The sequence below is a fragment of the Ranitomeya imitator genome, chromosome 4 (genome assembly GCF_032444005.1).
Source record: "Ranitomeya imitator isolate aRanImi1 chromosome 4, aRanImi1.pri, whole genome shotgun sequence".
In the NCBI taxonomy this organism is placed as follows: domain Eukaryota; kingdom Metazoa; phylum Chordata; class Amphibia; order Anura; family Dendrobatidae; genus Ranitomeya; species Ranitomeya imitator.
Genome location: NC_091285.1, coordinates 409,116,029 through 409,140,135, shown reverse-complemented (window position 1 = coordinate 409,140,135; position 24,107 = coordinate 409,116,029). Strand labels below are relative to the sequence as shown.

At 43.9% G+C, this 24,107-nt stretch overlaps 1 protein-coding gene across 3 annotated transcripts in view; it reads left to right on the top strand.

Annotated features, from left to right (window-relative positions):
* Positions 1-5,905: 5,905 nt before the first annotated feature.
* Positions 5,906-24,107, top strand: part of MEST (mesoderm specific transcript) — a 38,687-nt gene continuing 20,485 nt past the window's right edge. Inside the window, exons 1-6 of one of the 3 annotated variants that reach the window (XM_069765370.1) lie at positions 5,906-6,113; positions 11,549-11,703; positions 11,974-12,053; positions 17,066-17,143; positions 17,958-18,094; positions 18,533-18,591. In XM_069765370.1, the coding sequence (XP_069621471.1) occupies positions 11,550-11,703; positions 11,974-12,053; positions 17,066-17,143; positions 17,958-18,094; positions 18,533-18,591 (508 nt within the window). In that variant the 5' untranslated portion in view covers positions 5,906-6,113; position 11,549. Of the gene's footprint in view, positions 6,114-10,519; positions 10,542-11,548; positions 11,704-11,973; positions 12,054-17,065; positions 17,144-17,957; positions 18,095-18,532; positions 18,592-24,107 lie in introns of those variants that run through there. The other 2 variants (XM_069765367.1, XM_069765369.1) reach the window with 2 other exon arrangements.

Below are 24,107 nucleotides of genomic sequence, written 5' to 3'. Positions count from 1 at the left end.
AACGGTTTAGCAATGCTAGAAAAATTAGCGATGAAGCGACGATAAAAATTAGCAAAGCCCAGGAACTTCTGCAGACTCTTCAGAGATGTTGGCTGAGTCCAATCATAAATGGCCTGAACTTTAACAGGGTCCATCTCGATAGTAGAAGGAGAAAAAATGAACCCCAAAAATGAAATCTTCTGAACACCAAAGAGACACTTTGACCCCTTCACAAACAAAGAATTAGCACGCAGGACCTGGAACACCATTCTGACCTGCTTCACATGAGACTCCCAATCATCCGAGAAGACCAAAATATCATCCAAGTATACAATCAGGAATTTATCCAGGTACTCTCGGAAGATGTCATGCATAAAGGACTGAAATACTGATGGAGCATTAGAAAGTCCGAATGGCATAACCAGGTACTCAAAATGGCCTTCGGGCGTATTAAATGCTGTTTTCCATTCATCACCCCGTTTGATACGCACAAGATTATACGCACCACGAAGATCTATCTTGGTGAACCAACTAGCCCTCTTAATCCGAGCAAACAAATCAGACAGCAGCGGCAAGGGGTACTGAAATTTGACAGTAATTTTATTTAGAAGGCGGTAATCAATACAAGGTCTCAGCGAACCATCCTTCTTGGCCACAAAAAAAAACCCGCTCCCAATGGCGACGATGACGGGCGAATATGACCCTTCTCCAAAGACTCCTTCACATAACTCCGCATAGCGGCGTGCTCAGGTACAGATAAATTAAACAGTCGACCCTTAGGAAACTTACTACCAGGAATCAAATCGATAGCACAATCACAATCCCTATGCGGAGGTAGGGCATTGGACTTGGGCTCATCGAATATATCCCGGTAATCAGACAAGAACTCTGGGACCTCAGAAGGGGTGGATGATGAGATAGACAGAAATGGAACATCACCATGTACCCCCTGACAACCCCAGCTGGACACAGACATTGATTTCCAATCTAATACTGGGTTATGGACTTGTAGCCATGGCAACCCCAACACGACCACATCATGCAGATTATGCAACACCAGAAAGCGAATATCCTCCTGGTGCGCAGGAGCCATGCACATGGTCAGCTGGGTCCAATACTGAGGCTTATTCTTGGCCAAAGGCGTAGCATCAATTCCTCTCAATGGAATAGGACACTGCAAGGGCTCCAAGACAAACCCACAGCGCCTAGCATACTCCAAGTCCATCAAATTCAGGGCAGCGCCTGAATCCACAAATGCCATGACAGAATAGGAAGACAAAGAGCAGATCAAAGTAACGGACAAAAGAAATTTCGACTGTACCGTACCAATGGTGGCAGACCTAGCGAACCGCTTAGTGCGCTTAGGACAATCGGAGATAGCATGAGTGGAATCACCACAGTAGAAACACAGCCCATTCTGACGTCTGTGTTCTTGCCTTTCAGCTCTGGTCAAAGTCCTATCGCACTGCATAGGCTCAGGTTTATGCTCAGATAATACCGCCAAATGGTGCACAGATTTACGCTCGCGCAAGCGTCGACCGATCTGAATAGCCAAAGACATAGACTCATTCAGACCAGCAGGCATAGGAAATCCCACCATGACATCCTTAAGGGCTTCAGAGATACCCTTTCTGAAAATAGCTGCCAGCGCACATTCATTCCATTGAGTGAGCACGGACCACTTTCTAAACTTCTGACAATAAATCTCTTTCTCATCCTGACCCTGACACAGAGCCAGCAAATTTTTCTCTGCCTGATCCACTGAATTAGGTTCGTCGTACAGCAATCCGAGCGCCAGAAAAAACGCATGAATATTACATAATGCAGGATCTCCTGGCGCAAGGGAAAATGCCCAGTCTTGAGGGTCGCCACGTAATAAAGAAATAATGATTTTAACTTGTTGAACTGGGTCACCAGAGGAGCGGGGTTTCAAAGCCAGAAACAGTTTACAATTATTTTTAAAATTCAAAAACTTAGCTCTATCTCCAGAAAATAACTCAGGAATAGGAATTTGAGGTTCTAACATAGGATTCTGAACCACTAAATCTTGAATGTTCTGTACTCTTATAGTGAGATTATCCATCAAAGAGGACAGACCCTGAATATCCATGTCCACACCTGTGTTCTGAACCACCCTGATGTAAACGGGAAAAGAAAGACAGAACACAGTGCAAAGAAAAAAAAATGGTCTCAGAACTTCTCTTTTCCCTTTATTGAGAAGCATTAGTACTTTGGGCCTCCAGTACTGTTATGAACAGGTAATTCAGAACCACAATGGACCTTGAAGTTCAGAGCACACAAGGTGACCTGACATTTACCAAAAACATAGGACAAGCTCTGAGACGTGGAAACTCTGCTGACCACAATCCCTAATCCTAACACACCACACTAGAGGTAGCCGTGGATTGCGCCTAACGCTCCCTATGCAACTCGGCACAGCCTGAGAAAGTAACTAGCCCTGAAGATAGAAAAATAAGCCTACCTTGCCTCAGAGAAATTCCCCAAAGGAAAAGGCAGCCCCCCACATATAATGACTGTGAGTAAAGATGAAATACAAACACAGAGATGAAATAGATTTAGCAAAGTGAGGCCCGACTTACTGAATAGACCGAGGATAGGAAAGATAGCTTTGCGGTCAACACAAAAACCTACAAACAACCACGCAGAGGGGCAAAAAGACCCTCCGCACCGACTAACGGTACGGAGGTGCTCCTCTGTGTCTCAGAGCTTCCAGCAAGCAAGAAAAAAACAATATAGCAAGCTGGACAGAAAATATAGCAAACAAAAATAACACAAGCAGAACTTAGCTTATGCAGGATAGAGAGGCCACAGGAACGATCCAGGAGGAAGCAAGACCAATACTAGAACATTGACTAGAGGCCAGGATCAAAGCACCAGGTGGAGTTAAATAGAGCAGCACCTAACGACTTAACCTCATCACCTGAGGAAGGAAACTCAGAAGCCGCAGTACCACTCTCATCCACCAAAGGAAGCTTATAGACAGAACCAGCCGCAGTACCACTCACGACCACAGGAGGGAGCTTGGCCACAGAATTCACAACAGGACAATGATCCAAAACATAAAACAAAATCTACAATGGAATGGTTCACAAATAAACATATCCAGGTGTTAGAATGGCCAAGTGAAAGTCCAGACCTCAATCCAATCTGTGGAAAGAGCTGAAAACTGCTGTTCACAAACGATCTCCATCAAACCTCACTGAGCTCGAGCTGTTTGCCAAGGAAGAATGGGCAAGAATTTCAGTCTCTCGATGTACAAAACTGATAGAGACATACCCCAAGGGACTTGCAGCTGTAATCGCAGCAAAAGGTGGCATAACAAAGTATTAAAGGGAACCTGTCACCTGAATTTGGCAGGACAGGTTTGCGGTCATATGGGCGGGGTTTTCGGGTGTTTGATTCACTCTTTCCTTACCAGCTGGCTACTTCAACCCAATATTGCGGCCACAATGCAGCCAGCGGGTAAGGAAAGGGTGAATCAAACACCTGAAAACCCCGCCCATATGACCGCAAACCTGTCCTGCCAAATTCAGGTGACAGGTTCCCTTTAAGTTAAAGGGGTCAAATAATATTGCACATCCCTCTTTTCAGTTTTTGAATTTCCACAAAAATTTAAAATAACCAATAAATTTCGTTCAACTTCACAATTGTGTTCTACTTGTTGTTGATTCTTTACCAAAAATTTACATTTGGTATCTTTATGTTTGAAGCATGATATGTGGGAAAAGGTTGAAAAGTTCAAGGGGGCCAAATACTTTCGCAAGGCAATGTATATAGTGTGGACCTGTTTACAGTATAGTGCTGTGTATACACTTTATATAGCCCCTCAGCCTCTATTCTATATACAGCCAGCACAGCAACAGCCTCTGATATACTGTATACAGCCCGGCAGCAGCCCTTCATAAATATATAGCCCAGCAGCAGCTTCTAATATATACAGCCAAGCAGCAGCCCCTCATATATATATATACAGCCCAGCAGAAGCCTCTCATACATATACAGCCCAGCAGCAGCCTCTGACATATACAGCCCAGCAGTAGTCTTTGATATAGACAGCCCAAATTTCTACAATACAAATTTAGCTTTTTTAGCCATCTGAAAGAACTGTTTTCAGACGAGCTTAAGGCCACAGCAGAGCAACTCGTCAGGTCTTATTCAGATGACTTAGACCTTACATTTATCGATGAAGTGTGTCAGTTTGTAACATTTGCCAATTTATTCACAGACGAGGAGCCAAAAGATATCAGCTCTGAACTTTTCATGTACAAGCTTATCATGGAAAAGGGTGTGCAGGACACTTTCCCAAATATTGAGATTGCTCTAAGGATATATCTAATTTTGATGGTAACTGCAGTGGTGAGCGTTCCTTCTCAAAACTCAAATTAGTTGAAAACCGATTAAAGACATCCATGAAGCAGGCTATCATGAGCATCGAGTCAGATATACTGCGTGAATTGGACTTTAGTGACATCATAAGGGTACCGTCACACAGTGGCACTTTGGTCGCTAGGACGGCACGATTTGTGACGTTCCAGCGATATCCTTACGATCTCGCTGTGTCTGACACGCTACTGCGATCAGAGACCCCGCTGAGAATCGTACGTCGTAGCAGATCGTTTGAAACTTTATTTCGTCGCTGGATCTTCCGCTGTCATCGCTGAATGGGCGTGTGTGACGCCGATTAAGCGATGTCTTCACTGGTAACCAGGGTAAACATCGGGTTACTAAGCGCAGGGCCGCGCTTAGTAACCCGATATTTACCCTGGTTACCAGTGTAAATGTAAAAAAAAAAAACACTACATGTTACATTCCCAGTGTCTGGTCATGTCCCTCGCCTTCAGCTTCCCGCACTGACTGGTGAGCGCCGGCCAGCCGTAAAGTACAGCTGTGACGTCACTGCTCTGCTTTCCTTCTGTCCGGCGCTCACTGTCAGTGCAGAGAAGCACAGCGCCGAGGGACGCGACAGGAATGTAAGTATGTAGTGTTTTTTTTTTTTACGTTTACGCTGGTAACCAGGGTAAACATCGGGTTACTAAGCGCGGCCCTGCGCTTAGTAACCTGATGTTTACCCTGGTTACCGGGGACTTTGGGATCATTGGTCGCTGGAGAGCTGTCTGTGTGACAGCTCTCCAGCGACCAAACAGCGACGCTGCAGCGATCGACATCGTTGTCGTATTCCTGCAGCGTTGTTTTAGTGTGACGGTACCCTTAGTGATTTTGCAGCACGAAAATCAAGGAAAGTGCCCGGATTGTAAAAAATGAATGATTTTACCTGAAATACTCTGTGGAAATGATTTTTGTAAATAAACTTGCGTTTATTTCAATTTGTGTTTTTGCATTACATATTGTAACACCTTGAAAAATTGGCCTCCCTCCAAAATGGGCCCTGGGCCACCCACCTCTTAAATCCGGCCCTGGTGTCTGTGCCTTTTTTTTCCAGCAGCACGGATAACAAGGGGCCAGAGCAAGTCTATGGGGCATTAAAAAACACATATAGCACACGGATGGCATCATTGTACCGCCAGTGTTTAATGTTGCAAAGAATAGGAGAAGCTTTGTAATTTCTTTGTCACTTTCTGGACACATGGACCACACACTGATGACCCCGGTACCGGTATTTATGAGGCATTAGCAGCTTTGCTCTTGGTAACTGTGCCCATACTGTGTGCTGGCCGCTCACCTGACAGGAGCCTTTTTGCAATGGGTGGAGTAACCGAGATTTTCTGGAGATATTCTGCACAATTAGTCAATTAACATTAATATCTATGAGTGTGACTGTGGGACGATGGTACAGGGCTAATAAAGAGACAAAGTAGCCCTGGAATTGTGGAGTAAATCAGGCGTCTATCCCATAGAAGTGACTTCATGTGGCCAGGGCGGAGGCAGCAGCTTCTCATACACACTCCTTATGGAAATGGCCAGAGGACTGACAGCAGACGTCGGCCCCGCTGCTGCCTTCAGAACTGTGTCTGACCCTGCCAGGACTAAAGATGGCCGCCTAGGTGTCTCTGGCTTGTTTCCGCCTTTTGCTGTCACAGGCGCGCACACCAGACTTTTTTCGTTGTGAATGCGCCTCAGGAGGTGCAGGCAACAGGATGGGAAGTTGAGCTCAGGTAAGGAAGGGTTGTCGCCATGCTCTGCGGGCAGGGAGGACGAGCCGTGAGAGGAGGGCGCACGCAGGGGGCAGCCGGTGATCCGCCGTCCTGGGCACTCTGCGGGCAGTGCCGCTATGTCAGTGGAGATCGCGGGACTGCGCCTCATAGCACAGGCTGGTCATTGCTGCGGACAGTGCTGCTCGTCATACAGAGTGGCCCCACAAACACTGTGTGGTGTCACTGCATCCATTAGAACGGACACCGTGCACCCGTCCCCTTACCAGATCAATACATGCCCCCATAACAAGACAGGCAGAGTGGTCTCCTTACCAGTGATTGTCCTAGTGCCCCCATAACAAGACAGGCAGAGTGGTCCCCTTACCAGTGATTGTCCTAGTGCCCCCATAACAAGACAGGCAGAGTGGTCCCCTTACCAGTGATTGTCCTAGTGCCCCCATAACAAGACAGGCAGAGTGGTCCCCTTACCAGTGATTGTCCTAGTGCCCCCATAACAAGACAGGCAGAGTGGTCTCCTTACCAGTGATTGTCCTAGTGCCCCCATAACAAGACAGGCAGAGTGGTCCCCTTACCAGTGATTGTCCTAGTGCCCCCATAACAAGACAGGCAGAGTGGTCCCCTTACCAGTGATTGTCCTAGTGCCCCCATAACAAGACAGGCAGAGTGGTCCCCTTACCAGTGATTGTCCTAGTGCCCCCATAACAAGACAGGCAGAGTGGTCCCCTTACCAGTGATTGTCCTAGTGCCCCCATAACAAGACAGGCAGAGTGGTCCCCTTACCAGTGATTGTCCTAGTGCCCCCATAACAAGACAGGCAGAGTGGTCTCCTTACCAGTGCTTGTCCTAGTGCCCCCATTACAAGACTGGCAGAAGGGTCTCCTTACCAGTGATTCTCCTGGTGCCCCCATAGAAAAACAGGCAGGGTGGTCTCCTTACCAGTGATTGTCCTAGTGCCCCCATAACAAGACAGGCAGAGTGGTCTCCTTAACAGTGAATGTCCTAGTGCCCCCATAACAAGACAGGCAGAGTGGTCTCCTTACCAGTGATTGTCCTAGTGCCCCCATAACAAGACAGGCAGAGTGGTCTCCTTACCAGTGATTGTCCTAGTGCCCCCATAACAAGACAGGCAGAGTGGTCTCCTTAACAGTGAATGTCCTAGTGCCCCCATAACAAGACAGGCAGAGTGGTCTCCTTACCAGTGATTGTCCTAGTGCCCCCATAACAAGACAGGCAGAGTGGTCTCCTTACCAGTGATTGTCCTAGTGCCCCCATAACAAGACAGGCAGAGTGGTCTCCTTACCAGTGATTGTCCTAGTGCCCCCATAACAAGACAGGCAGAGTGGTCTCCTTAACAGTGATTGTCCTAGTGCCCCCATAACAAGACAGGCAGAGTGGTCTCCTTAACAGTGATTGTCCTAGTGCCCCATTACAAGACAGGCAGAGTGGTCTCCTTACCAGTGATTCTCCTGGTGCCCCCATAACAAGTCAGGCAGAGTGGTCTCCTTAACAGTGATTGTCCTAGTGCCCCCATAACAAGACAGGCAGAGTGGTCTCCTTAACAGTGATTGTCCTAGTGCCCCCATAACAAGACAGGCAGAGTGGTCTCCTTAACAGTGATTGTCCTAGTGCCCCCATTACAAGACAGGCAGAGTGGTCTCCTTACCAGTGATTCTCCTGGTGCCCCCATACAAAGACAGGCAGAGTGGTCTCTTTACCAGTGATTGTCCTAGTGCCCCCATAACAAGTCAGGCAGAGTGGTCCCCTTACCAGTGAGTCTCCTAGTGCCCCCATAACAAGACAGGCAGAGTGGTCTTACCAGTGCTTGTCCTAGTGCCCCCATTACAAGACTGGCAGAAGGGTCTCCTTACCAGTGATTCTCCTGGTGCCCCCATAGAAAAACAGGCAGGGTGGTCTCCTTACCAGTGATTGTCCTAGTGCCCCCATAACAAGACAGGCAGAGTGGTCCCCTTACCAGTGATTGTCCTAGTGCCCCCATAACAAGACAGGCAGAGTGGTCTCCTTACCAGTGATTGTCCTAGTGCCTCCATACAAAGACAGGCAGAGTGGTCTCCTTACCAGTGATTCTCCTAGTGCCCCCATAGAAAGACAGGCAGAGTGGTCTCCTTACCAGTGATTGTCCTAGTGCCCCCATAACAAGACAGGCAGAGTGGTCCCCTTAACCAGTGATTAATAATAATAATCTTTATTTTTATACCTTTTATCCCTATCAGTATGTCTTTGGAATGTGGGAGGAAACCGGAGTACCCGGAGGAAACCCACGCAAACACGGGGAGAACATACAAACTCCTTGCAGATGCTGTCCTTGGTGGGATTTGAACACAGGACTCCAGCGCTGCAAGGCTGCAGCCACCGTGCTGCCCTAGTGATTGTCCTAGTACCCCCATACAAAGACAGGCAGAGTGGTCTCCTTACCAGTGATTGTCCTAGTGCCCCCATAACAAGACAGGCAGAGTGGTCCCCTTACCAGTGATTGTCCTAGTGCCCCCATAACAAGACAGGCAGAGTGGCCTCCTTACCAGTGATTGTCCTAGTGCCCCCCTAACAATAGCAATTATGTTCCTTCATTACAGTAGATGATCCCAGTGCCCCATAACAAGAGATGAGCAGAATTCTCCGCTACCAGTAATTGCCCTAGTGCCACCACAACAATATGAATTGGGTGCCTTTACAACACTAGGTGGTCCCAGTGACCTCAAAGCAAGTCAGCAGAGTTCTCTCCTTACTAGTGAGCCCTAGTGCCGCCATAAAAATAGCAATTCTGTTTCTTTATTACAATAGCTGGTCCCAGTGCCCCCATAACCAGAGTCAGCAGAGTTTTCCCCTACCAGAACCCGTGTGATCAAATGTCTCTCCTTGTATCCGCTGCCTCCTTCTTTTACATTTGATGCCTCATTACTTGATAGGTGTTTCCGGTTTGGGTTATTACACATTTTACATTCTCTTATGGTTTGTGTTACATTTATAACATAAGGTAAATTGAGGGCTATGCCGATGCGGCCCATGGTGTTTGTCTAGGCTCGTCATTTCTGTCTACAGTTTATAAACTTTTCACATTTTCTAAAAAAAAAAAAAAAGAGGTCAGAGATCGGCGTGAACAGACTGAGCGATAACTCCATATCTCCGTGTACATGTACTCTGACCTCTGTGTGCCCAGACCTGGATTATGGCTGTGCCACTATATGTAGGTAACATTGCTCCAGTGACTGGAGAACATACATTGGATCATTCCTCTGTTCTTCCCCATGGAAATGTACAACTACCCCTGTGAAATGGGTATTGTGATCACACCCTCTGGTTCTGTCTGATCAGAGGGGCGACCTTCGTGACAAGGAGAATAGTATTCCCAATGGTCATAGTCTTGGAGGAATAACACAATACTGAGTCCTAAGAAAAGATTACCCAGTATTGTTATTTAAAGAAGCGCTGCCATCAAGTTTTTATCCTCTTAATATATTGCAGTCATCATATAGCACTGTATCATTATAATTGCTCATTTTGCCCTTGTACCCAACTACCGTAATTCTTTTATATAGAATGGCGGCTGTAACCGCACCCACGACCCTGACTGAGAGCCGGCCCCAATGCAGAGCGGGCCAGAGCCGTCGCTCTAATTTCTCAGACCTGTGACTGAAACCTGAACACTGCTGGGGGAAATAAAGTTAATTTTCTCCCTGCGGCTGCCAGCTAAGTGCAGGCGCCAGGCAGCTTAATAACTCTATCGGGACGGGTCCTACACTGTCTAATATTGAAAACCTTACCATGTGTCAATGTTGACCTCAGTGTGAATAAGTGCAGACAAAAAGGACTGGGCCCAACCAGTAGAACACCAGCCTGAGGAAGCCTTATATACAATCTAGCTCCGAAAAAGAGAGGCCTAACCTCGGCTTGCACAGAATGCAACAATACAAAGAAAAAACACAAAAATTGACTTAAGTTGGTATACATGCAGCACATAAACGCATGTTCACATTGGCCAGAAAACATACAAAACCTAGAAGAGAAAAAAGCCGGGGTGATGCCTCCCTCTTTCTGAACTGGAGATTGTATATAAGGCTTCCTCAGGCTGGTGTTCTACTGGTTGGGCCCAGTCCTGTTGTCTGCCCTTATTCACACTGAGGTCAACATTGACACATGGTAAGGTTTTAATATGAGACAGTGTAGGACCGTCCCAATCAGAGTCACCTTGTCGAGGTGGGATGGATTTTATGCTATTTTTGATAAAAAACCAGTATTACTAAAAACTGTTATTTAGATGCACTTTTTGCTTTTCACTTTGTTACAGCAGGGTTGTTGCTCATTTTTTTTTTCTCTTGTAGGTTTTATATGCTGAAATAAACAGCTGATCAGCCCTATTTGCACATAATCTTTGTGCCCCATCACCTTTTCTACTATTTATATATGTCTCAGGTAGACATATACTTCTACTTCCAACCGTCAGTTACTCGTGTCGCATATGGTTAAAGCCTCTAAAAGCCGTGGTGATCTGAAACGTTGTTCCAAAGTGATATGGATTAGTGGTGGTTAATTGTGTTGTTGACACATTTTTAGAGAGCTCATAAATCTGCTACACCACTATGTCCTGAGGAAGCAGAAACGATAAGAAGATTACATGTCTGTGGCTATAAAGCTGCTTACAGCCATTTACAGGGGCAGTCTGGAGCCCAATATTTTCAGGAGAAACAGATATCAGTTTTATCAGAACAGCAGTGGTCACCATTCTGCAAGACTGCTGACAGTATAAGGCATATGTACAGCTGGATGTACGTGCATGACGTATAACGTGTACAGCCGCGTTGAAAAGGTTTGCGACTGATACAAATTTTGCTTTTCACAAATTTTGCTGCTTCAGCGTTTTTGGATCAGTTATGGTTCCATGGTTGCTGAAATACAACTATAAGTATTTGATAAGTTTTTACACTTTTCTTGACAAATAGATCAAGTTTATGCACAGAGTCCATATTTACACTGGGGAGGGGGGGGGGGGTCCGCCATTGCTCAAAAATACTATGTCAATGGCATATTTTTTATCTATGACACAACCGTCTCCAGCGCACATCATTGGCAGTGCCTATTTAGCCATATCGGCATCAGCACTTAAATATCCTCTTGGCCTTTGTGGTTCTGAAAACCCTTATTGGTCTTGAAGATGCTGGGCTTTTTGAGTTTGCTCTAAATCCAGGAATGTGAATAGCGGGAGTGTAAAGTCCATTATTTAGTTGAGCCGTGAAGAATCAGAACCTCAGTGATGTGGACATACAACATGTGACTATCCGTGGTTTGCTGGGAGGAATAATATCGCGTCCTCCTAGGTTTGGGGTAACTTGTCGAGCACAGAATATTTCTGACCAGAGATGTTCTTACAGCTGTTTGCCTCTATGAACACATGAAGTTACCTGGTTATATATGTGTTGCAGGATGAAGGAATGGTGGATTCAGGTTGGGCTGATTGCAGTTCCTCTGCTTGCTGTTTACCTGCACATTCCTCCACCCAACCTCTCCCCGGCACTCTTCACATGGAGGTCATCCGGTGCATTTTTCACATTCCAAGAACAACGGATCTTTTATAGAGGTATTATTTAGAGGTATAGATAAAATTGTGCTGAGCAAAATAAGCTCTTGGACTATTAGGTAGGGAACTGTAATAGGCAGCATGCATGAGACGTATGTTTAGAGTCCAAGACAGGACTGGATTCCATTCCGTAAGATTAGAAACCTTTCCCAAAGCCTTATGTATTGTTTTTTCTTACCTCCTAAACTGGGATTCCACCCCATCCATCGTTCTCAGCTTGTGTGCATGAAAGCTAATGCTGTTTTCATCTTTATATGTTTTTCTTTTAAGAATCCTTTGGAGCTGTTGGAAGCTCAGATGTGGTGATTATTTTACATGGATTCCCAACATCAAGCTACGACTGGTGTAAGGTAACAATAAATTAACTTCCCACTGGGCTCTCTCCATTAATTTCCATGAGCGTTTATGGAAGCAGCTGACAATCCGTAATCAGGTGTTTCGATAACTCCTATAGCAGTAAATGGTGAGAGCAGCACAGATGCACAAATGCACAGCTACTGTACTTCTCCATTCATCCTCTGCCTGGACGCAGTGACTACAGACTGCCTCAACGGGCTCGTCGGGAGATCCCTATCAAAAATTATGGCATATTGTGTGGGCATATCTTATTTTATTAAGTAGTTCAACCAATTAAGAAAATACATTTGCAATCGGAAGGATTCAACCCCCATTAATTAACCTAAATCTTTCAGTAGGATTAACCCTCCTAAGCCATCTATATGGGCACACAGATCATAGGAAGCTGAATAAAATGATACTTTGATATCTGCGATTAGATGTCTTATTCCAGATAAATCCACAATCCCATTCTCAATATTTAAATGAGGTGTTCTGTGCTATGGGCCGGACATAGATTTCCCCGAGAATCTGCATCCAGAAACTATTTTGAACGAAAGGGGCATTACCAGTGTGAGACATGTAATGACTGATCTACATGTCTCACGTAGTTGATCCTACTGACAGATTCCCTTTAATTTCCAAGAGGAGCATAGCATGGACTAGAAGTCTCCTTACATCAGCCTGGCACTCGCCATAAGGAGAAATGTTTCCCCTTAGATGTGCTGTAAATGAAAAAAGCCAAGTTGCAGATAAGTCACACGTTGCATGGTAGTGTATGGCAAGTTCAACCGAAAATCCAACACATTTACAAACATAGGCGACTGTTTCACTGTCACAATGAGAAACTGTAGGGACTCGAATGCAAGGTTGCAATATGTCATGGGGTGAATAATTCTAAGGCTGCATAAGTTATGAAAAGTGTTGAATGTGGAGAAACAATTTGGTATATTAGTTATGTTGCGCTAATTGAAGTGACCTGTCAACTCGGAAAAAAATATTTTTCTGCATGCATATGGTTAATCTGCAGGGAAATGAGGTTGTAATGCTGTCTGCCTCCTTACTGGCAGTGAGGCTATGGGGAGAAAAGAAAGCTCACTCAGCACAAAAGCTATTTACTTTCCGATTTAAATGTTTCCTGTTTAATAATTTTGGGAGTTTATAGCAGAAAGTTTGTAAATATTTCTAATAAGTTACATTTGCAATGGGAGTTGAATAATTTGGATTGCAACTGTATGTGCATGTGCTGCATTTGTCATACTGTAGTTCATAACTAAATGAAAATGATAAAATGTCTCACTAGAATTATCTAGTGTTGTACAACCTTGGACCAAAATCCTCTCTCAAGATTTGCAGACTATGAATTTCGTCTAAACAATTTATTCAGCGAGCTAGAATTTGGTATTTAGGAAATAGCCGAGGAGCAAAAAGAGCAATGAGGTCGTATCTGATTTTAAAAGACAATAAGGTGCAGGGAATTACTCACCTGGTAACACTGTGTATCACACAATGATAAAGTTTTTACGTTTCTCAGCTGCTGCGGTCCTACGGGTTAAAAACTGTTGAAAACTGTTGAAATGACAGAAGGGAAACGGTGGGTCTTCTGCGCTGCTGAAATCCAAAATAATGGTCCACGCGTTTCAAAGTCTTCAGACTTCTTCATCAGGAAATAACCACATACCACGTGGTTATACGTATCAGAAAGGGTAGAGATGGGTATATAAAACTTTTAACTTTTAATATAAAAGCTAAAAAAGCCTCCTGGCTATAAAAAAAACAAAAAACAAAAAATAAAAAACAGACACAACATCATTTCGCAATCATTTGGGTGTAAACACAAGGAAAGGTGAATACCAAGGTCCCAAAAGCTGTAAACTTAATAATAAAAAGGAACAATCTCACCGTGGACATGGGTGATGTTCTATTAATGATCCTCCAGGTTACTGATCCTCCAAGTAGAAAACAAGATGGGGCATTGCTTTATCCAGCCACAGCTAGAATCCATAGGAATCAGTAGATCATAAATACTCCCAAAATCTCCTGACCCGTTTCATCTTAAGTATCATCAGAGGGGAACGATTTAAGGGGAACGAGCCAGAATGGCTGGGTATATACACAGTACTGCACTGGCCATTAAACATGTTACCAGGCTCTTATTTGTGCAGCCCGCATCTTTAAATAGCAATGGCGGCATGTATGTCACTTCCATGCGCCGGAGTGCGCAATGTCCTTGCCAGAGTGTCCGCTCGTGGAACACATGAACCCGTAGTCAATGAGACGCATGTGTCACTTCCAGCGGCCGGAGTTGGTCCGGGTTGAAATGTTCCAGGTCCGTGATTGACACTTTCGGGTTTCCCCAATGTGTTGAGAGAGGTGGCGTATCTTTACACCGAAGCCCCATTTCTACTCTCAAATTTTATAGGCGGGGACAATGAAAAAATCCTGTCATTTACATCATTGGGACATTGGTGAGTCTGTAAGTCCACACCCTCTTATCACATACATGGAGGGGAAATCCAAAGGAGACAGACTTGTACATAGACATTTTGTACCTTCAAAACAGACGGCTTGGCTGGCCTTAAGCATTAGGGGTTGCTTCAAATGTCGTGGCTGTGTGGCATTTCTGTCATGTCAACGGCGGGTATGTTCACTAACCAAGTGAGGGGAGAACAGTTCAACATTCGATCTTTTATCAACTCCTGCACCAAAAGTGTAATTTATAAAGCGACTTGCCATTGCAGCCTTGATCATATAGGCAAAACTATGTGTTCTTAGGAGGGTTGGCAAACACCATAGGGACCTAGCGAATAATAAGGACACACTCCTAGTCAGGCACATCAATACAACACATGGTGGTAACACTTCTAACTTCAGGATTATGGGTATTGACAGTCAGTTTTCCCGTTAGGGGAGGCAACTGGGATCAACGCATTTTACAATGTGAGACCAAGTGGATTTTTCTTCTCAAAACACAAACACCCCTTGGGCTTAATGAGCTCCTCACATTTAGTTGTTTCCTTTTAGAGATAGAGGCAGTCGGGTATTATTAGGGAGAGTCAACGTTGAGTGGTGGTGCCATTGCGTTATTTTAGGGTGCCAAACCCTGCAGCCGGGTTGGATTAATCAGCCTAGCATCAGGGTCAATTAGTGTCCTATCCATTTCACCCATTCCCATCATTTTCTCATAGTGGACCGTCTGTTTCCTTATGTCCCCCATTGATCTTTTTCCCTTTATAATATCAATTTTTCAGTTTCCTCATTTTTAAACTTTTTACACTTTTTGCCTCAGTTTTATTATTTTATTATTATACATTTTTATAGCGCCATTTATTCCATGGCGCTTTACATGTGAATACGGGGCAAATATAGACAAATACATTAAACATGAGCAGATAACAAGGCACACGGGTACATAAGGAGGGAGGACCCTGCCCGCGAGGGCTCAAAGTCTGCAGGGGATGGGTGATGAAACACTAGGAGAGGGTAGGGCAGGTTGTGTAACTTCAGGATCACTGCAGGCTGTAGGCTTGTCGGAAGAGGTGAGTCTTCAGGTTCTTTTTGAAGGTTTCTATGGTAGGCGAGAGTCTGTGTTGGGGTAGAGAGTTCCAGAGTATGGGGGAAGCACGGGAGAAGTCTTGGATGCGGTTGTGGGAAGAAGAGATGAGAGGGGAGTAGAGAAGGAGATCTTCAGAGGATCGGAGGTTGCGTGTAGGTAGGTACCGGGAGACCATGTCACAGATGTATGGAGGAGACAGGTTGTGGATGGCTTTGTATGTCAGTGTGAGGGTTTTGAACTGGAGTCTCTGGGCGATAGGAAGCCAGTGAAGGGCTTGACACAGGGTAGAGGCTGGGGAATAGCGGGAGACAGGGAGATTAGTCGGGCAGCAGAGTGTAGGATGGATTGGAGTGGTGCCAGAGTGCTAGAGGGGAGTCCAGAGAGTAGGAGGTTGCAGTAGTCGAGGCTGGAGATAAGGGCATGCACTAGCGTTTTTGCAGTGTTGCGGTCAAGAAAAGCACGGATCCGGGAAATATTTTTTAGTTTGAGACGACAGGAGGAGGCAAGGGCTTGGATATGTGGCTTGAAAGAGAGGGCAGAGTCGAGGATCACCCCGAGACACCGGGCGTGTGGGACTGGGGAAAGTGAGCAGCCATTGACATTGATGGATAGGTCTGGTGGAGGGGTAGAGTGAGATGGGGGAAAGATAATGAATTCTGTTTTGTCCATGTTCAGTTGTAGAAAGCGAGCAGAAAAGAAAGCTGAAATAGCAGACAGACAGTGCGGGATTTTGGTAAGTTAACGTGATCATTACCTTTTTGGTTTCCTTGCCTAAAAATACCATAATCAGTAGACACCTAATTTTATTTAACCCTATGCGTTCTTAGGTCGTTGAATCAGTTAGATTTTAGAGTATCTAGAGGATCATTAATAGAACATCACCCACATCCATGGTGGTATTGCTCCTTTTTTATTATTACGTTTACAGCTTTTAGGACATTTCTATTTGTCTTTCCTTGTGGGTATACCCAATTGCATGCAGAATGATCATATGCTGCCTGTGTTTGTTTTTTATAGCCAGGTGACTTAAGATTTTACCAGAAGTTACATTTTATATACCCATCTCTAACCTTTCTGATACGCCTAACCTTAAACTGGTAAGTCTTCCCTTGTGTGGAAATTTGCTATGTATCACATGTGGTTATATCCTGATGAACAAGTCTGAAGACTTCGAAACGCGTTGATGATAAAACTACATTAAATCTACTTGGTATCGTGGACCATTCTTTCGGATTTCCATCAGCATCGCAGACAACACACACATTGTTTCTCTTCTGATACACCTTCGTATGTGTAACACATGCTCAGTAACAAAATGTACAAGTTTTTTTTTCCCTGTCATTTCTCTGCTTCATTTGCCATCAAATAACATTCAGTTTCTGCCCCTTTATTTATATCACTTTATCTTTATTTATAAATCACTTTATCACATCATGGTGTTCACAGTTTTGTATGGTATTTTTCTTCCAGGTCTGGGAAGGGCTAACACAGAGATTCCAAAGAGTAATTGCTCCGGACTTTATAGGCTTTGGGTTTAGTGACAAACCAGTAAGTATTTAAGGTCACCTGTTCATAGTGTTCACAGCGTATCTGACCACTGAATAGATGTGGATTATTGATTTCTCCTCCTCCTTGCCAAGTAGTCACCATGAAGTGGTCTTTCTGCCTTTTATATGTATTATCTGCCTTTACTGCATTCTGTAGCTTCTGTTACTCACTTTCTGTCCTCATATTTTGTTAATATTGGGGCCGAATCATTAAGACCGGCGTTGTTCATGCCAATCTTAATAAAGGTGTGGGGTGGAAAAGGATGCGCAGAAGTAATTAAGAGGCACAGACCACTTAATGAATTCGGCCCATCTTCTCAGTGGCGTGCACCTCAGAAATGCTCTAAACTGATGTGAGATAACTTTTAATGAGTTCTGTGGTGGGCCTCACCATTCCTCATACTCCATTTGACGGAACTGGCTGTGACTGATGTGAAAACGTTGCAAAAACCTATCGTTTTTCAAAGTATTGTACCGGAGTAAACGCTGATGAACTGACGCCCTTGTACATAGACTTTAGAAGCCCCCCTTTTCCAGCTATTCACATGTTTCAGCAATTAGAAAGGGAGAGTGGAGTAGCTGATCAAAACCTACATGTATTAGGACTTCTGCCTTTACATGCACTAAATGCTAGATATTAGTGTTATACTACAGAAAAATTGCAGCGCATAGTTAAAAATGTTACCAATCTTGTTTTAAAAAAGTTTTTTTTTGTAGAATTGCACTGAGTTCTACGAGCACAGTATTAATTACAAGATAACTTTGCGAGATACCATGCTTGGAATCATGTTTCAGAAGTAACCTTCTTTTTGCAGAGACTCCACCACTACTCGATTTTTGAGCAGGCCAGTATTGTGGAAGCTCTCATCAGTCACCTCGACTTGGGCGATCAAAGAGTGAACCTACTTTCACACGATTATGGAGACACTGTTGCCCAGGAATTGATTTATAGGTCAGTTCTATGGCCCTCTTGGCATGTAGGTTTCATGTGTGTTGTGTTTAATGGGTGGGTCCGTAGGAGCTCTACATGACTCCAAAGTTGGACAGTAACCAAGTGCCGCTCAACTTTTACAACCATGGCCTAGTAGAAGATAGAAGGGATGAATATTTGGAAGTGCTGGTCATGTGAATGACAAACTGTTCCAGAGATCCTGCCTGTCTATTGCTAGCCTGAATGTTGTTCTTGTAAAATGAGTGCAGCACTTGGATCAATATTTACATGCCTATTTGGCTCCAAAACTATAGTAAAAAAATGAATTTTACATTCTCCATGCGATACAAAAATTATTTTTTTTATATATTGAGCAGTAAATTGATATTTGGGTGCAGGGCATGCGCTCAGGAATTGGAGCCTACAGATCTTTCTTCTTGCATATGGTATTTTCTTTAGGTATGAAAACCGAAGACAAGGACACCTCAACATTGGGAGTTTGTGTCTCTCCAATGGAGGTAAGGAAATGTTTGCAGAAGTGGCATATGATGCACTCGGGCGTCTCCTGCCAGGTTATTGAGAAGCATTCTTTTTTTACCAGGACATGGCTGTTGTATTGAGCTGCCGGTGGTGCTTGTGTAAACGCACATTTAGCTATGGACTAATGATGAGTGCACAATAATTAGTAGGGGCAGATGATCCGTTCATATTTCTTTTATTGGGGCGGCAGCGGTCTTTTAGTATTAGGTTTACTAGATAGGTTTCTGGTGTTTTGGGAAGCTGGTTACAATTTTCTTAACCCTTTCTTTAACCCCTTACCAACATGTCACATGCTGGCTCCCAGAGTTTGATGCAGGCTCTATGTAACAGACTGTGCAAATTTGAATAGATTGAGATATTTTTTTAATTTTTTTTTTTATAGAGCTATAGACTTGCATTGCCAATTTTGATCTAACAGTTGTGTCAAGATCAAACATGTCTCTACGATTTTGCATTCATTCTGCGAAAAATGTGATCTGCCCATTCACTATTATAAGTACAAGTGTTATCTGTGAAAAATACGGATAGCACACACAGGAGAAAAACTGACGTGTGAAGGAGGCCTTACATGGCCAGTATGTTCTCCCCTAACCAGCAATGCCTCCTCCTGCCTGACTGACTGCTTCTTAGAATGAAGTCACACAGCATAGTGCCCGTCAGCTAAGCAGGAGGAGGCGACTTTCGGTGGAGAATAGAGCTGGAGTGACAGAGGCTTCAGATCTACAAAGAGCTCCTCAGCCTCATTTGCATATCAATTCAAACACATGTTTTTAAGTAAGAGGAACAGACTGGCCGTGTAAAGGTATTGCTGGACTTGACTTTGAAGGAGCTATATGCACCTGCACATATAAATAAATTGTAGTATGAAATCCTGCAGACAAATTCCCTTTAACCTATACAGCCATGCAATGGGGGGCATGGACAACAAGTGGGACAGCGACACCTCTAGATCATTACATTGATTTGCACAATGTGTACAATAAATCTGCATCCCCTTACTCACAAACAAAAAAAGTAAAGTAAACGATAACTTACATGTAACACATAATGGCGTCATTAAAACCTAAAACTAAAGGGAATCTGTCAGCATGTTTTTGCTATATAATCTGAGAGCAGCATTGTCCGAGGCAGAGAGCCTGATTCCTGTGATGTGTCACTTAATGGTCTGTGTTAGGCTAGTTTCACACTAGCATTTTGAGGAGCTGCGGAGGGCTGCGGACTTCCTCCGTGAAGCCCCGCCCTCAACCGCACCTCCACCGCTAGTGCCACCTACTTCTGCATGCGGCCTGCGTACTTATCTTTAACATTAGGTACGCAGGTCGTGAGGCTGTATGCGGATGCTTCCGCATGCGTCGTTTTGACCATGCGGAGAAAAAATAAATAAATTGCTACCAGCTGCGTCCTACGCTGGTCGCCGCATCGTCAAAACGACGCATGCGGAAGCGCAGCTCCTGAAAACGCTAATGTGAAACTGGCCTTAGAGCTTCTATAAACTCAATATTTTATCATCTGGATATTAATACTACAGGACTAGTTGTCTTGTGCCATGTAGTCCTCCTGCTCTCTGTGACCCCGACCCCACCATTGATTAGCACCTTTCTGTCTATACCCATGAGTCTACCAATCAGTGGAGTGGGCTGGGTTATACAACTGCAGCAAACAAAACAGTGATTGTTTCAAACAGACAGCATTCAGGCCACTGTAATGAGGGTCTCAACCCCTACATCATGCTGCTCTCAGATTACATAGAAAAAATCTGATGACCGATTCACTTTAACCCCTTTACCCCCAAGGGTGGTTTGCACGTTAATGACCAGGCCAATTTTTACAATTCTGACCACTGTCCCTTTATGAGGTTATAACTCCGAAACGCTTCAACGGATCCTGGTGATTCTGACATTGTTTTCTCGTGACATATTGTACTTCATGATAGTGGTAAAATTTCTTTGATAGTACCTGCGTTTATTTGTGAAAAAAACGGAAATTTGGCGAAAATTTTGAAAATTTCGCAATTTTCAAACTTTGAATTTTTATGCAATTAAATCACAGAGATATGTCACACAAAATACTTAATAAGTAACATTTCCCACATGTCTACTTTACATCAGCATAATTTTGGAACCAATTTTTTTTTTTGTTAGGGAGTTATAAGGGTTAAAAGTTGACCAGCAATTTCTCATTTTTACAACACCATTTTTTTTTAGGGACCACGTCTCATTTGAAGTCATTTTGAGGGGTCTATATGATAGAAAATGCCCAAGTGTGACACCATTCTAAAAACTGCACCCCTCAAGGTGCTCAAAACCACATTCAAGAAGTTTATTAACCCTTCAGGTGTTTAATAGGAATTTTTGGAATGTTTAAATAAAAATGAACATTTAACTTTTTTACACAAAAAATTTACTTCAGCTCCAATTTGTTTTATTTTACCAAGGGTAACAGGAGAAATTGGACCCAAAAAGTTGTTGTCCAATTTGTCCTGAGTACGCTGATACCCCATATGTGGCAGTAAACCACTGTTTGGGCGCATGGGAGAGCTCGGAAGGGAAGGAGCGCTATTTGACTTCTCAATGCAAAATTGACAGGAATTGAGATGGGACCCCATGTTGCGTTTGGAGAGCCACTGATGTGCCTAAACATTGAAACCCCCCACAAGTGACACCATTTTGGAAAGTAGACCCCCTAAGGAACTTATCTGGATGTGTGGTGAGCACTTTGACCCACCAAGTGCTTCACAGAAGTTTATAATGCAGAAACGTAAAAATAAAAAATCATATTTTTTCACAAAAATTATATTTTTGCCCCCAATTTTTTATTTTTCCAAGGGTAAGAGAAGAAATTGGACCTCAAAAGTTGTTGTCCAATTTGTCCTGAGTACGCTGATACCCCATATGTGGCAGTAAACCACTGTTTGGGCGCATGGGAGAGCTCGGAAGGGAAGGAGCGCAGTTTGACTTTTCAATGCAAAATTGACAGAAATTGAGATGGGACGCCATGTTGCGTTTGGAGAGCCACTGATGTGCCTAAACATTGAAACCCCCCACAAGTGACACCATTTTGGAAAGTAGACCCCCTAAGGAACTTATCTAGAGGTGTGGTGAGCACTTTGACCCACCAAGTGCTTCACAGAAGTTTATAATGCAGAACCGTAAAAATAAAAAATCATATTTTTTCACAAAAATTATATTTTTGCCCCCAATTTTTTATTTTTCCAAGGGTAAGAGAAGAAATTGGACCTCAAAAGTTGTTGTCCAATTTGTCCCGAGTACGCTGATACCCCATATGTGGCAGTAAACCACTGTTTGGGCGCATGGGAGAGCTCGGAAGGGAAGGAGCGCCGTTTGACTTTTCAATGCAAAATTGACAGGAATTGAGATGGGACGCCATGTTGCGTTTGGAGAGCCACTGATGTGCCTAAACATTGAAACCCCCCACAAGTGACACCATTTTGGAAAGTAGACCCCCTAAGGAACTTATCTGGATGTGTGGTGAGCACTTTGACCCACCAAGGGCTTCACAGAAGTTTATAATGCAGAGCCATAAAAATAAAACAAAATTTTTTTCCCACAAAAATTATTTTTTAGCCCCCAGTTTTGTATTTTCCCTAGGGTAACAGGAGAAATTGGACCCCAAAAGTTGTTGTCCAATTTGTCCTGAGTACGCTGATACCCCATATATGGGGGGGAACCACCGTTTGGGCGCATGGGAGGGTTCGGAAGGGAAGGAGCGCCATTTGGAATGCAGACTTAGATGGAATGGTCTGCAGGCGTCACATTGCGTTTGCAGAGCCCCTAATGTACCTAAACAGTAGAAACCCCCCACAAGTGACCCCATATTGGAAACTAGACCCCTCAATGAACTTATCTAGATGTGTTGTGAGAACTTTGAACCCCCAAGTATTTCACTACAGTTTATAACGCAGAGCCATGCAAATAAAAAATATTTTTTTTTCCACAAAAATTATATTTTAGCCCCCAGTTTTGTATTTTTCCAAGGTTAGCAGGAGAAATTGGACCCTAAATGTTGTTGTCCAATTTGTCCTGAGTACGCTGATACCCGATATGTGGGGGGGAACCACCGTTTGGGCGCATGGGAGGGCTCGGAAGGGAAGGAGCATCATTTGGAATGCAGAGTTAGATGGATTGGTCTGCAGGCGTCACATTGCGTTTGCAGAGCCCCTAATGTACCTAAACAGTAGAAACCCCCCACAAGTGACCCCATATTGGAAACTAGACCCCTCAATGAACTTATCTAGATGTGTTGTGAGAACTTTGAACCCCCAAGTGTTTCACTACAGTTTATAACGCAGAGCCGTGAAAATAAAAAATCTTTTTGTTTTCCCACAAAAATTATTTTTTAGCCCCCAGTTTTGTATTTTCCCAAGGGTAACAGGAGAAATTGGTCCACAAAAGTTGTTGTCCAATTTGTCCTGAGTACGCTGATACCCCATATGTTGGGGTAAACCCCTGTTTGGGCACACAGGAGAGCTCGGAAGGGAAGGAGCACTGTTTTACTTTTTCAACGCAGAATTGGCTGGAATTGAGATCGGACGCCATGTCGTGTTTGGAGAGCCCCTGATGTGCCGAAACAGTGGAAACCCCCCCCAATTATAACTGAAACCCTAATCTAAACACACCCCTAACCCTAATTCCAACGGTAACCCTAACCACACCTCTAACCCTGACACACCCCTAACCCTAATCCCAACCCTATTCCCAACTGTAAATGTAATCTAAACCCTAACCCTAACTTTAGCCCCAACCCTAACTGTAGCCCCAACCCTAACCCTAACCCTAGCCCTAACCCTAGCCCTAACCCTAGCCCTAACCCTAGCCCTAACCCTAGCCCTAACCCTAGCCCTAACCCTAGCCCTAACCCTAGCCCTAACCCTAGCCCTAACCCTAACCCTAATCCAAGCCCTAACCCTAGCCCTAATGGGAAAATGGAAATAAATACATTTTTTTTTATTTTTCCCTAACTAAGGGGGTGATGAAGGGGGGTTTGATTTACTTTTATAGCGAGTTTTTTAGCGGATTTTTATGATTGGCAGCCGTCACACACTGAAAGACCCTTTTTATTGCAAAAAATATTTTTTGCAATACCACATTTTGAGAGCTATAATTTTTCCATATTTTGGTCCACAGAGTCATGTGAGGTCTTGTTTTTTGCGGGACGAGTTGACGTTTTTATTGAAAACATTTTTGGGCACGTGACATTTTTTTATCGCTTTTTATTCCGATTTTTGTGAGGAAGAATGACCAAAAGCCAGCTATTCATGAATTTCTATTGGGGGAGGCGTTTATACCGTTCCGCGTTTGGTAAAATTGATAAATCAGTTTTATTCTTCGGGTCAGTACGATTACGGCGATACCTCATTTATATCATTTTTTTATGGTTTGGCGCTTTTATACGATAAAAACTATTTTACAGAAAAAATAATTATTTTTGCATCGCTTCATTCTCAGGACTATAACTTTTTTATTTTTTTGCTGAT